Source organism: Gymnogyps californianus, chromosome 10 (genome assembly GCF_018139145.2).
Source record: "Gymnogyps californianus isolate 813 chromosome 10, ASM1813914v2, whole genome shotgun sequence".
NCBI classification, from domain to species: Eukaryota; Metazoa; Chordata; class Aves; order Accipitriformes; family Cathartidae; genus Gymnogyps; species Gymnogyps californianus.
The window spans coordinates 11,123,557-11,136,546 of record NC_059480.1 but is presented as its reverse complement, the minus strand read 5'-3'; the positions used below and the strand labels follow the sequence as shown (position 1 = coordinate 11,136,546).

The window sequence follows — 12,990 nt, the reverse complement described above, 5'->3', positions numbered from 1 at the left end:
TCCATTTATGTACGGTCATACAACTATAACCGCTTAGTCAACTTAGCACACACAATGCACTGGTTTTAGTATGAAGACTAAAAACCTCTTTTACGATTAATATTTTGGCAAAGGGTGTTGCCTGTAGCCTGGTATTTGGAATAAGACTGCCAGGGCATAAACACAGCTGAGCTCAGCATACAGAAGGCTTGTTACAATTGATCATCTGTATTGTTTTGATGTTTATCCAGCTGGGTGTATGCCATCAAAATCAAGTGACAGTGTCATAAGCCTAAAGCCCTTCTCGGTTCACAAATTCCCCGATTCACTTCTCAACAAAATTGCAGCTGAACGATGCATTCCAGTTCATCAGGAGTGAAGTTCAGTTACATGTGGGCTTGTTGGTATTGGTAATTGAAAATAACTGACCAATTATCAACACTCGTATAAAAGCTAAAAGTGTCATTGTCACTAAGCACACCCAGTAATGCTTGGTTTTCAGATATACTTGAAAACATGCATACCACAGGCTAAGAAGGGCCTTCACCCATTTGTATCTTGGATTTGCACGTGCTTTACAACCCCCCTTTGTGTGGAAGGTGGAAAAAACAAGAGATGAGGAACAAAAACCAGTCTTCAACTGATAGTCAGGAGCTACCATCAATTGAACAGTAATGCAACAAATCACTTGTTAGTACTTGCCCAGCAGATGAGATGTGGCAGGTTTTATATTTTAACAGCAAAATTAAATCAGCAGAAGGTTTGGTATTCCTTACAAAAATCACTGTCCATGCAATGCTAAGTTATTTTGTTGCTTTGTGCTGGAATGGTAGAAAAAGATATTAAGAAATGAGTAAATCTGATTATGATTTCATATATGAAGAGAAAGTTTTCTGTCAAAGATCCCAAGCTAATGAAATGCTGCAATGTCCTGAGTGGGAACAGTGTGAGATTGCTTTAGGAAAAAATAAAGGAATTAAAAAAGAAGCAGAAATAAAAATAAAAACCCCAACAAAACAAACAAAAAACCCACAGAAAGAATATGCACAAATAGGATTCAATAATAATACTACAGCAGGCACAGAAATCACTGAGGACTGGTCTCAATACAGCGAGAGCAGGAGACTTTGGAACTGAAACATGAAGTTGTGCTGAGACTTTGAAGGGAAGGCTCTCACATCCATTATCCAAATGGTGTTCCAAGCTGTAATAATGCAAGAAAAAATAATTTGTTTTTTAAAAAATTATATAAATGGAAGGGAAAAAGTCCCCAGATGACCATCTAATACTGCATCTCAAATTATTCAGCAAAATTGCACATGCTGAATTAGGAGCTGAGGGCCAAAGATATAGAGGAAAAAGAAACTTACCTACACAAATGCAGAACAGCCCCACCAAAGTAATCAGGATTCAGGTTTTCCTGGAAATGGTCATGATTTTCAGAGCCATCAGAACTTTTAACTGGCCGTTTAAAGTTACTTACAAAGACGTGCCTCTGATCTGATGATTTTGGAGATACAGCACTCGCTTGTAATGCCTGTTTGTATCCTCAGGAATGCACGGAGGGACATGCTATCTTTACATGTAATTTCCTACCAGCCACATAACCACCTTTATCAATCTATGTAAGTGAGCACAGAAACCAATTTTCAAAATTTTTTTTCCTCCAATGACATTGGTTATAAGAAAATATTCAACCAGAATAAGAGGAACTAAAAAAAATCCCACGAGTCATAGCTCTGTGGATGAAGCATCTGGAGTTTTGTGGCAATGGAGCCATGGCTGACAAGAGGAAGGATGAGTTACACAAGCAATACAAAACTTTTAATAGGCCTGACCTGGGAGTACAAAGAGCCACCCACAGAATTTCACACATCAGTCTTCACTTTCTTACTTTGCTCTCCTGGTCTGAATTCGCTAGCTTGGACTCTAGCCTTTTCTGCACTAAGTTCGTATACAGCGCTGGTTCCTAACATCTCCACTGATGCCTACCTATTCCCAGCGTCAGCTTGGGGAACCTCACCTTCTGACGCTTTTAACACGAATCCATTCATTATGTCTGTACCATTTTGTTGGGGCCTGATTTAGCCTGTGAGCTGTTTGAGCCCAAGCAGGAACCCGCACTAGTGCTAGCAGGTATGAGGCAGAGCACTGCAGTTTTGCCCAGAAGTCAGGGGAATCCCCAGGAAACATGCTGGGTAATTACTCTTCCCTGGGAGGCTGATAGCTTCTTACATGATATCCTTAATATCAGGGACATGGAATCCACCTGCTGGAAATTAAAGCCAATTAATCTTGCTCCTTCACAGCTTCACCCACAGAGAATTGCCAGTTCCCACATTTGCAGAGCCACAAGCAGATTGCTTAAGTTCTAGCAAGTTTTGAAACCAGAAAATAACAGCCTTACACTCATGAACACCATTTAAAAAACCCAACACCTCTCAGCTCCTCTCTCAAGGACACCAAAAATGCATTACATTTAAGTTTAAATTAAATTAAAATGAATGCTTCTATCTCTATGACAAAGCTACCAAAAGCCAAGGCATAGATTTGTCTGCAAGACTCTGGTGCTGACAATGAGAAGACTACACCTACACAGCCTACTTGGTCACATCCCTGAAGTTCGTGTGGGCCATGTAATACTACCTAAAAAGCTAAGCAGCCTTCCCCATTCAACCTGCACCCATGTCCTACCTACTCCATGAAGTCCCATTACTTTTATCAGGCATCATTTGTACTGCAGTAGTGTCTGCAGACCTCCATCAAGAGATCCTGCATCAGGAAAACATCATTATGCTAGAAGTCGTAGGATACTATAGGAAACACATAAAGGGGAGGAAAGCACTGCAAATTTCTCCTCTGGAGATAGCCCTTTGAGAGCAGACTGTGTTACCATAATCACATTCCTTCTCGGTGGATGAGCTAGAAGCTTGTCCTGTAACAGTATGTTGAAGGTTTCTCCTGAATAAATAGAGAAACTGGTAAGAGAAATTCTCTCAAGTCTGATTAAGATGAAATTGAGCTAAGAACAGGTCTTCGTGTTAAGCAAAAGCTTCACATACAGCAGCTGTCTGGGGAAAAGGAAGGAATTCTGTCCTATGGAGGTCATACCTACCCATAGGGCAACCAAAGTGAGCAAGGTGGAAAGTGGCTTTAACAGGTGTGAATACACTTGCATAATTGTTTCAGCTGGAGGCTCATAAGCAAAGGAATTCATTTCAAGGGAAAGTCACCTTTTTCAATTAAAAAAATAAACATATCACACAGAGACTGCAGATTTCAACTTTTTTTTTAAGCTCCAATTTCCATTTTTTCCACAAGCAGACTTTGTTTGACAGTAGTTCAAGAAGTATTATAATGTTAACTACAGTTAAAAGGAAACATTTTGGCACAAGACAGTGCCAAAAAAGTAACAGAATGAACAGAATAAACCGCTTTACACATGCTGAACAAAACAAAAATAACATGCAATAAACTTAATAACATTCATACTCTGTACAACAGCTTAAGGTAGTCCTTACTAAATGGTACTCATGTCATATTAGTAACATACACATATTAGTAAAAATAGAAACTTTAACAAAATGCTTAATTCAAGCAAAACAGCGATGCAATATGAATCAACTCAAGAAGTTCAACGGTTCCAAAGAAGCCAGAGATAGTGGTGAGAAAGCACACAACAGTGTACAAGACGACGATCTCAACCGAGAGGTTGAACCTAGTGGTTCTTCAGCCACGTCTGTGTTTAGTTCCCTGCTGGAAACTGTATCACATTGACATCTTCTTGAGCTTATGGCTGTTAAAAGAATGAGAGAACACACATAAATAATGACCTCAGCCACAAGTCAGTTATAGGTTTCTCTCTCCAAAATATAGCACCTCCTGAGAGAATAGCTGAGGTAGAAAAAGGGACATGTGACATGACTGTCCCCAAGAAGACTCCAAAAAGGAGTAGCCATGTCTGACAGGAGCTGGAAAGACAAATGTGTTCAGCATTGCCATCAGAAGTGGCATTCAGGAGATGTAAGAAACGGGCTTTCATACATGCTCTGTTTTCATCAGCCTAGTAGTATTTAGATTTTTAGATTCCTACCTCAGGAAAAGAAGGTGCTTCTTCACCCAGCCTTCCTTAGGATTTACACAGGCATTCAGCCCACTGTAGGTGTGGAAACTGGAAAAGAAATAATGATAAAGAGATCAGTAAATCGGTAGAAATCCCTGCTAGTAAATACTGTGAAGATGCATTTGGTCAAAAACATGCATCATAGTTACTCTATATAATAAACAATAGCAACTGCTTTTGTAAATGCCAGTTAGATACGGGATGCTCCACAACCCCTCCAATACTATATGAACAAAAAGAAACGCCTAATGGAATTTAAATGTAATAGCTGCTTCAGTCTCAGGGATCATTTTTTGCACCATAAAGTCGTGTTCAATTTATTGGAACTATTGAGACAAAGAACTCAACTATTGCCAGAAATAATTTGTAAGACTAAGGAGAATGGTTGCTGTCAAGCTAAGGTGACAGATCAACATTTAGGAGGGCTAAAACCTTGTGGGGAAAGAATTCCAATCTCTTTGAATTAAGAAAACTCTTGTCGCTTATTTGTCTGTTAACAGGTTTTGGCAAGGGAACACCCTGTGTTGGCTAGAGTGGCCCTCAGCTGGAGACGAAGCATGTCTTTGTACAGCTGATTCCTAAACAGTCAGATTTATTATTTGCGTTGTACAGCTGTCCTATAAGTTAGTAGTCCCTATCAACTAGAGGTTGTGTATTTTGTTTACAGGTATTATATACAATTTATTCAGTTAATTTAATGTTTTGAAAAAGCAAGAAAAATCACGCTTATAATGTTCAAATCATGGTTTCTGCCCGAACAGACATCCTAAGGTTAATACATGTCAGAAAAAACAGAGGAACTTCTGAAAAGGAACTTACATGATGGCATGGATATCGCAGACTTCACTGGAGAGCTGTTCAGTATAACCCTTTAGGGCCCACCGAGGCAGACGCACTTTGGTGTAAGACAGGCAGCAATCCTGGTTGCTTTGTGCTGGAATGAAGGAAAACGACAAAGTAAATAAAACCTGTTTGAACCACACTGCCATGCTGCCTAGGGTACTCGCTGTTCAGCCCCCTGACTACCTAGCTCCCTGTTGACAGAAGAGGAGGATTAGGCAGCATGCTTTGCTGAAACAATTCCCTTCCACCTCACCCTCGTCCTGCTGCCAGCTGCGAGCACGCACACCCCGGCGTGGCTGGCGCGCTGCAGAGCGGCCCTGAGAACCGCTTCCTGGGGCCGAACGCCCAAGCTCACTCACCTTCAGAGATGCCGCACAGGAGCAGCGCCAGGAGCCCCAACAGGGAAACCAGGACCAAGCTCTTGCTGCTAAAGCCGGCCATTTCCACTCCACGCAGCAGCTGTGCTCCAGTGAGTGCTCAGCTGCTACCTGCGTGTCCTGCCAGCCTTGCCGCACCTCTGCCTGCTTATAAAGGGGTGGCGGGAGCTGCGGGAATTCACACGCGGGCGGGTTCCACTATCATCAGCGGGTTTCCCCATGGCAAATTCCATCGTGCCCAGTTTGGCCCTAGCACACCTTCCTGGTGCTGTAACCGGAGATAACAGCGCGCTGGGGAATTTTTTTTTTTTTTTTTTTTTAAAGTAGGTTAGAAGATTGAGCCAAAAAGAAAAGGAAATAAAAGGCTGTGAGGTAATGGTTCTGTGGGTGAAGCATGTGTATTTTTAGGGGTAGGAGTGTGGGTTGTGAAATGAGGAAAGTCAAACGTAGGTAACTCTCAGTTACCTACAGAAACTGTGTATCTGCTGTGCTCTAGTTTAATAAACCCAGCTTGGGGGAGAGGGAGGTGGGCCTAACCCAGACATTCATTTCAGTATGGCATCCTCACAGGAGCTGGGTAACTATCTGCAGTAATACCAAAGCACTACATTAATATTTACTGGTTGGCCAACACAGTAACATCAGGCTTTCCAGATTATTGCTTTCTGAGCTCTAGATTGTAGTACTGGTAGGGCCATGTGGGCAACATTGAGTATTCATGGAAATGGGTTTCTTTTACCATATATTCACTGCCATCACTTTCTGCCAACTTGTCACACATCTGAACTATCTCATCTGAAACAGAGTTAGCTTAAAAGCAACTTGAAATAGGCCTATATTTTCTACTGAATCTATACTGTCCAGAATGCATTAATGCTGCTTCATAAGCAATAGCTGCATCTTGTTACTTTTCGATGCCAAACTGTACCTGAGTATTGTGACTCCTGAACATTCCGCTAAAACACCATCTTAAAACTGCCTTGCATGGCTCAGCAGCAACCCCCGGCGAGAGGCTCTGTCGTCGCTGCAAGTACACTGTTTGAGCTGCTACTGGAGGCTGTTACTTTCCAATGCCGTTTAGTGACCTGTGTGAAATGAATACGATGGCTGCAGGCCACGTCCTGGCAGCTGGTGTACACAGGAGCTGCTACCAGCTCTGCGTGGTTATAGAGTAGCCTGAGCTTTAAGTAGCTTCTCTTAAGGTAGAGCTCAGGGACACAGTCATAGTCAGTTCATAATTACATACGTTCTATTCTTCACAGACTGCCAGTACCACACGCTCACAAAGGGTGTGTTCCTATTATTTCTTCCTAGAAATGTAAAAAATTTGAACTCCAGAACAGATTATTATTCAGAGAAATTAATTTCTCTATATAATAGCCAGAATTTAGGGAAGCTCGTATGGCTGGGGCACATATGAGCGGCCTTGCAGCGTGTGCATGGCATCACATATGTTAGAGATGCTTCTCCTCAGAGCCACTGCCATTGGCCAAGGGACAGGGGAAGAGGCAATAAAGCCCTCATGTGCGCTGCTTTTCGTAACTGCTTTATGGATCATAGTGAAATGCCATAAAAATACATAAAGATCAATGCTCTCAGTATGCAGCTATTTCAGAATTGTTTTAAGGACTGTCAGCATCAGGCTATGCTACAAAATAGCTAACTAGAATGGTAACACCTGAAATGATGGAAGTTTGGCTTGATAGCTTTTTCCTTTCCATAAAGATAGAAGTAGTTAAACATGAATCACTCATATTGGGTATCAAGAAGCATCGAGTTGGCAATAAGCAATTCTTTATCTTCCCCATCAGCTCCACTTTTTTTCTTTTTTACTGGCTGTCCAGTAACAACCTGGGATTTTTTATTTACTTATTATTTTTTAAGCAGGAGTTCACATCATCTAGTCTCTATCAAGCAACTGCCTTTAAGAAAATAGGAAAATTAGGCATTGGGTTATCAACCCACATTCCTCCACTTCCACTGTCCCATTTCACTCTAGTGTCGATACTAGGAAAGCCTCCAGCTACTTTAGAAAGAGAACTTTCTAAGACTGTCAAGATATTAACTGTATCTTCTTATCCATGGATTAGCATCAAGAGTATCAAAAGCAGTAGGCAAACAACAATTTTAAAAATTGCTAACAAAGCCTTCTAAAAAGAGATCAGTTGTCTCCTGTCTTACTAATGTACTTGTTACTCCCTCAGTTCACCTCTCCCCCATTAGTTTGGAGACTTGAGAGGTAAATTATTAGGGTGATTATAATGTTTATTGATTAGGCAGCACATCTTTTAAAAAGGTAATACCTTAACTGGCTAATAAAAACACCACTATTATTAGCAATATTACTTCACAATTATATCACTTCAAGTAATATTGACTTACAATTCTATTGCTTACTATTAGTATTGATACTGTGGTTACATTAATATATTGGTTAAATTATTATAAAGAAAACTGAAAAATCACTACTAAGTGCTATTAAATTGCAATTCTGCTGCCTTGCCTCCTGCACTGAGTATTAAGATACAAGTCTATCCTTCCTTACAAGTTTATCCCTTCTTACTCCCCGCTCCTGCACTGTCTTTCAGACATAGACCTGGTGGAGAGTCTGGTGGGTTGTCCACAGGGGTTGCCCCCAGCATCCCAGGGAGCTTGGGCCCACAGGCCAGCTTCACCACTGCCTGGAGGCAGCCACACTCCTCCTGTCATAAGATCCTCCCATTTCTTGCTCTCCTTCTTCATTTTATACCTTATTCCCCATTTTTTCCTTTTCTTGAACCCATCTTTTCACTGCCCCTTGCATCTCCTTTCCTCTGCCCAAACTCCCCCAAATAAACACCTTGCCCCTAATTCCTTTTCCTCATTGATCCCAATCTATTACACCTATACCCAACTTTGGTGTCTCTTATGCCACGTCCTAGGCAATTACAGCTTAATATGTGATTACTGATACTGTTATCTAGATGGAGGTGGCCTTGCATCTCAAGTCTCCCTTCTGACTCTACAGCTCCATTTCTTCTCCATTCAGTGCTTTTTGGACAGAATCCTCTCAGCTGAGCTTTGACACCCCTACCTGCTCCTAATTAACCACAAGCAGTTTGGATACCAGAGCAATGACATCACCCAATTAGTGCTCATCCCATACTTCTGCCCTCAGGCAGTTTTCATTGCACCTCTGGTTCCCACCAGAGGCCATGGCTGGTGTTGTACCTCGTGTCACAGTGGGACTCTTGCTCATGGTACTCTTATCTCACGGTTTGTTTGATTTAGGAAATTAGATTAAGATTTAGAACAAAAGCCATCAGGACAGCCTCAACTTCAGGAGCACTGTCCTTTTATTTGTACTTAGTGTGTACAAAGTACCTTCAGTTTATTTTCACAAAGTAGTTAAAAAAATCGAAAAAAGGTTTAATGCAAACAGCTGAAGAAAGTTGCCTGCTAGGTCCTGATATGACTCATAACCCTATCTTATCAGTCTTTACATTTACAAGTCCATAATGCAAACAGAAGGCAAAAAAATATAAAAACAGGGAGGTGGTTATGTGTTCAAGGGAATTGATTATTCCCTGCGGAGGAGGGGACAGTGACTGTTGTCTACCCTGACCCAACGAGACTTTCAGCCTGGTTTTCCTTAGCGCCTGCGTGACCAAATGGGGCCGTATGGACTGGCCAGGGGACTGCAGCACAGGTGAAAGACTGGGCCGCTGGGCTCCAGGGTGGCGACCAGCACCTCATATTCTGTTCATGGGCCAGTTGTAGGTGGTCATTGCTGGGCCAATACATTGTGTTTAGTGCCCTAATACTGATACAATTAGGAGGCTGCACATGGAGTGGGGGTCAGCGAGGGGGCCGCCAGGTCGAGGGAGGCCATTATTTCCCTGCGCTGGGGCCTGCGAGGCTGCATGGGGAAGGCTGTGCCCAGTCTCCTCAGAGGGGCACTGCCGAAGCACAAGAGGCAGCAGCCACAAGTTGTGAGAAGGGAAATTCTCATCAGACATAGTGAAAAACCCTCTTCCTAGCAAGAGGCGTGAAGCACTGGGACAGGTTGCCCAGGAGAGGATGTGAAAGCCCAGTTTGAATACCCTTGGCAATACTCAAACCTCAACTGGACATGGCCGTGCCCTGAGCATGATCTTACACTTGGGTTCCTTCCCAAGCTATGGTCAAGCCTACATTATTTTTTCTGGTTTTGTCATGTCTAACTCCCCTTTTTTTTCTTTTAGTTTCCTAACTTATTTGTCTCTTCCCAACTTTCTCTTGCTGTAAGTTTCTCAACTTCCCTCCCTCCTATTTTCCGTCCTCAGATCCCCTCACAAACCCTGCTCTCCCTCCCTGTTGCTGCACTCACAGTAAGACAAAGCGCCAAAACACAGATCAACAAAATTTTCAGCCTCTCCTAAACCTCCACCCCTGTTGTTCCAGAGGGAACAGGCCAAACCCCTCCTGTATGTATTATAAAAGATGAGGCAAAGACAGCCTAGGTGCCAGTGCTGTAGAGCCGTTCAGTCAGAGCTGTGAAAGGAGAGGAAACCATCAGGGAAAACTGAGCCTTTTCCAAGGTAATATTGGGAAACTGATAGTTCTGAGCAGTCTGGGGATGTTAAAGAGGAGACCTGCTGCAAAGCTACAGCCTCTCTGTCCCTGCTTTCCCTGGTCACCAGGCTGCTGTCTCCTGGTAACACACGTCCTCTCTTTTATCCCAAAGGGCTCTTACTCACAGAAGTATCTGCTGAAAGTCTGAAGTGCTGAAGGGACTTAATAGTTCAACTTTGATAAACACCCCTGTACCAGTGGAAAAATGGGCATTACTTCTGGGGGATAGGCTTGCCGCATCACTCTCCCCATTGCGGAGCAGCACAGAAGCAGACCGCCTGGTTTCCAGGTACACGTGGAGTTGTGTCAATAAAGCTGTATCTGTTTTCATTCAAAACCTTGCGTATGAGAAGCTGTATGCACATGGGAAATTCGGAACTGTACATGATTTGGAAAGCAGTTTGAAATGCTTTGAAACTGTAGCCCCGCAATGGTAATGTATTTGGCTATGCAGCTCTCCTACGAGATCCCAAAACAGTCATACCGATGCAAGGCTTAAAACACTCCATTAACTTCTGAAGAGAGACACAGAGAAGAAATTTTATAATCATTAACTATTTGATCGATAGACTACACCTTATAGTAATTTCTTTATGGGTTTATTCTTTATGAGTTTAGGTCTAATATTAAACATGAAAGACTTCAGAAAACAAACAAACATCTCTTACCTACCCTGATGTTAGACGCTGCCTATAATATCTTTACCTGTCCCCTACAATAAGACAAGAAACATATTGACAGTTTTTAACTAACTGGCAGCAATTTACCAAAATTTCCATTTTTATTCATCCTCACAAAGGGATGTTGTTTTATTACATACTACTGCCCTTGTTTGAACTGCTGAAAATAAAGCATTATAGCAATGCAGCTTATTAACCAGGAAGGACAGAACCAAAACAGGGGAAATTCCCTTCTGTGATTTCCAATAGTTTAGGACACCTTTGACAGAGCAAAGGGCAGGAGAAGGCACTAGTTCAAAGGAACAGGACCAAATCCGGGGATTTAATCATTGCATAATCCCCAATGATGAAATACATAATAAATCCCAAGCACAAAGTTCCGCAGGTAACTTGCTCAGTATCTCTGGAGCTTTAGAAGCTGTGATGCAATACAGTGATTTCATGCGGTTCAGGGCTTGCATGACTGACAAATCCTTATCTGAAAGAAGAAACCAATTTTCACTAATTATATGTTGCACTTCATAAGGAACAGATCTATAAATACTTTTGAATTACATTTGTTTGATGCAATTATGGACTGCCATATTTGCCTGTTGGAAGAAATGAACCTCTGATCTATCGAAAGCGCAGGTTATGAGGAGACTGGTGCGTCTGCTGTGAACATGCCAGCATCCATCCTAGCACTGCTGGTTGCTTGCTGCTACATACATACAGGAGCTGAATATCTGGTGTTCTAAGGGCAGATTTCTCTATTTCAAAATTAACCCTACTCTGTCTATAGCTCCTTGTGGTACGCAACCACCTTTTCACAGAAATGGACCTCTCAAAGTGGAAGGCAAAACCTATAGTTGGAAAGAAAGATGAAAAAAATAGTCAAAAGAAGAAACAATTAAAAACTGCCTACCAAGCTGAGCTCTAGGTTACACGCTCTGTCTCCTTCCAATCTAAATTCTTGTGTGCCTTTAGGCATAAGAAGCACAACAAAAGAAACCTTTTGACTAATACGTTTCTGACCATTAAAGAAGTTGAGAAGTGCCAATTTTCTGCATAACTTCTACAAAGGTGGGGAAGAAGGGAAGAAATCGATTGAGAGGATACGATATGCATCTCCTGCAAGGGACCGAGGCCACCAAGTGTCATTTGCAGACAAAAAAGAACCTGCTGACAAAAAGAAGTAATTTACTATGATTTAGAATGATTTACTATGGTCTAACATCCTGGAATCTTCACCAAAAGAGCTGTCAGCAACCTTTAACACTAGAGTCATCATACAACCACATTGAAACTAAGCCTGAAGCTTCTGGTTTTCTATAGTCCCCACCTCACCACCTCTGCGCACGTTGGTCAGTGCTTCTCCACTGCTGTGGTGTGGCTGAGAGTTTCCCAGAGATGTACAGATCCCAAAGAAGATCTGGAAAAGGACAGTGGCTGGGGCCAAAATCCACAGCCTGAACATCAAGGCACCTTCCAGTACTAACAAATGAGAGTTTGCACTTTAAAAATATTTAATTCAGAAAGAGGAGAAAAAGATACTATTCCTTGGCAATTATGAAAGAGATGTATGTGACATTTTCCAGATTTTGACAATTAGTAGACAAGAATAGAGGTGGGCAAAAAAATCTGGCACTGGAATTCATTAATAGCTTCAGGCCACCTAAAACTGCATTTCTAATGAAATTTTTAATTGAGACATGGTGAATAGTTGTGTCTAAAAAGTAGAAGAGAATAGTTTAGAAAGTGTGAAGCTTCTTTTTTCTCATGTTGTATGTTTGCTTCCTCAAGTTGACCTAAAACAAATAAAACAAACCCTAAAAAGAAAAGAGAAGAAAGAAGAACTAAGTGAAATGAAGTGGTAAAGTTTTAAGTTGACCAATAGAACACATTGACTGAAGGTTTTACTAAGTCACACTTGATATATAGAGTACTTGATCACTCTGAACTACTTAGTACATGATTAACACAGCTAGCATTTTGTCATGTATTACTGGAAGATTAGCTTAAAAATATCCAGTAACACTTGCTTATATTGGATTGCCAAACAAGTTTGTTTTTAATAGATATTAGTTAACACTACTGCGTGGCTGTGTCGTGAACATTGGCAGAGGAGTCATGGACATAGGCTTTCTCAAGGCAAGTGCTGCTACCACTGTAGCTTTTCAGCACTGTGCAGTTGCATTATAGGGACTTTCCTGTGGGGAGATTTAAACCATGGTTGCCCAAACCAGCCAGCTCAGACTTCCCTCTGTCCAAAAGTCCTGCTCTTTTTTCCAAGGAAACCACAGCCCTGGCTCCTTCCATCCCGATTCTTACAGGTTCTTTTGCATAACACAGCTGAGATACTGCCTTTCTTCTCCTCCGATACCCTTAAAACTCCTTTTCTGGACCTTAGTCCTCA

General features: G+C 41.8%; 1 protein-coding gene across 1 annotated transcript; it reads right to left on the bottom strand.

Annotated features, from left to right (window-relative positions):
* Window positions 1-3,747: 3,747 nt before the first annotated feature.
* Window positions 3,748-5,386, bottom strand: CCL20 (C-C motif chemokine ligand 20). Its single transcript, XM_050902862.1, has 4 exons — window positions 5,305-5,386; window positions 4,922-5,036; window positions 4,073-4,150; window positions 3,748-3,775 (listed from the first exon to the last, which is right to left on the bottom strand). Exons 1-4 carry the CDS (start codon window positions 5,384-5,386, stop codon window positions 3,748-3,750), a joined length of 303 nt encoding a protein of 100 aa, XP_050758819.1.
* Window positions 5,387-12,990: the final 7,604 nt, after the last annotated feature.

Excerpts from the sequence above, each read along its gene's own strand:
- CCL20 (XM_050902862.1), bottom strand. The coding sequence starts at position 5,386 with ATGGCCGGCTTTAGCAGCAAGAGCTTGGTCCTGGTTTCCCTGTTGGGG. Across the intron at positions 4,151-4,921 it reads TGCGATATCCATGCCATCAT|TTTCCACACCTACAGTGGGC; the intron begins GTAAGTTCCTTT and ends TTTCTTTTCCAG. Across the intron at positions 3,776-4,072 it reads AAGCACCTTCTTTTCCTGAG|CCATAAGCTCAAGAAGATGT; the intron begins GTAGGAATCTAA and ends TTCTTTTAACAG.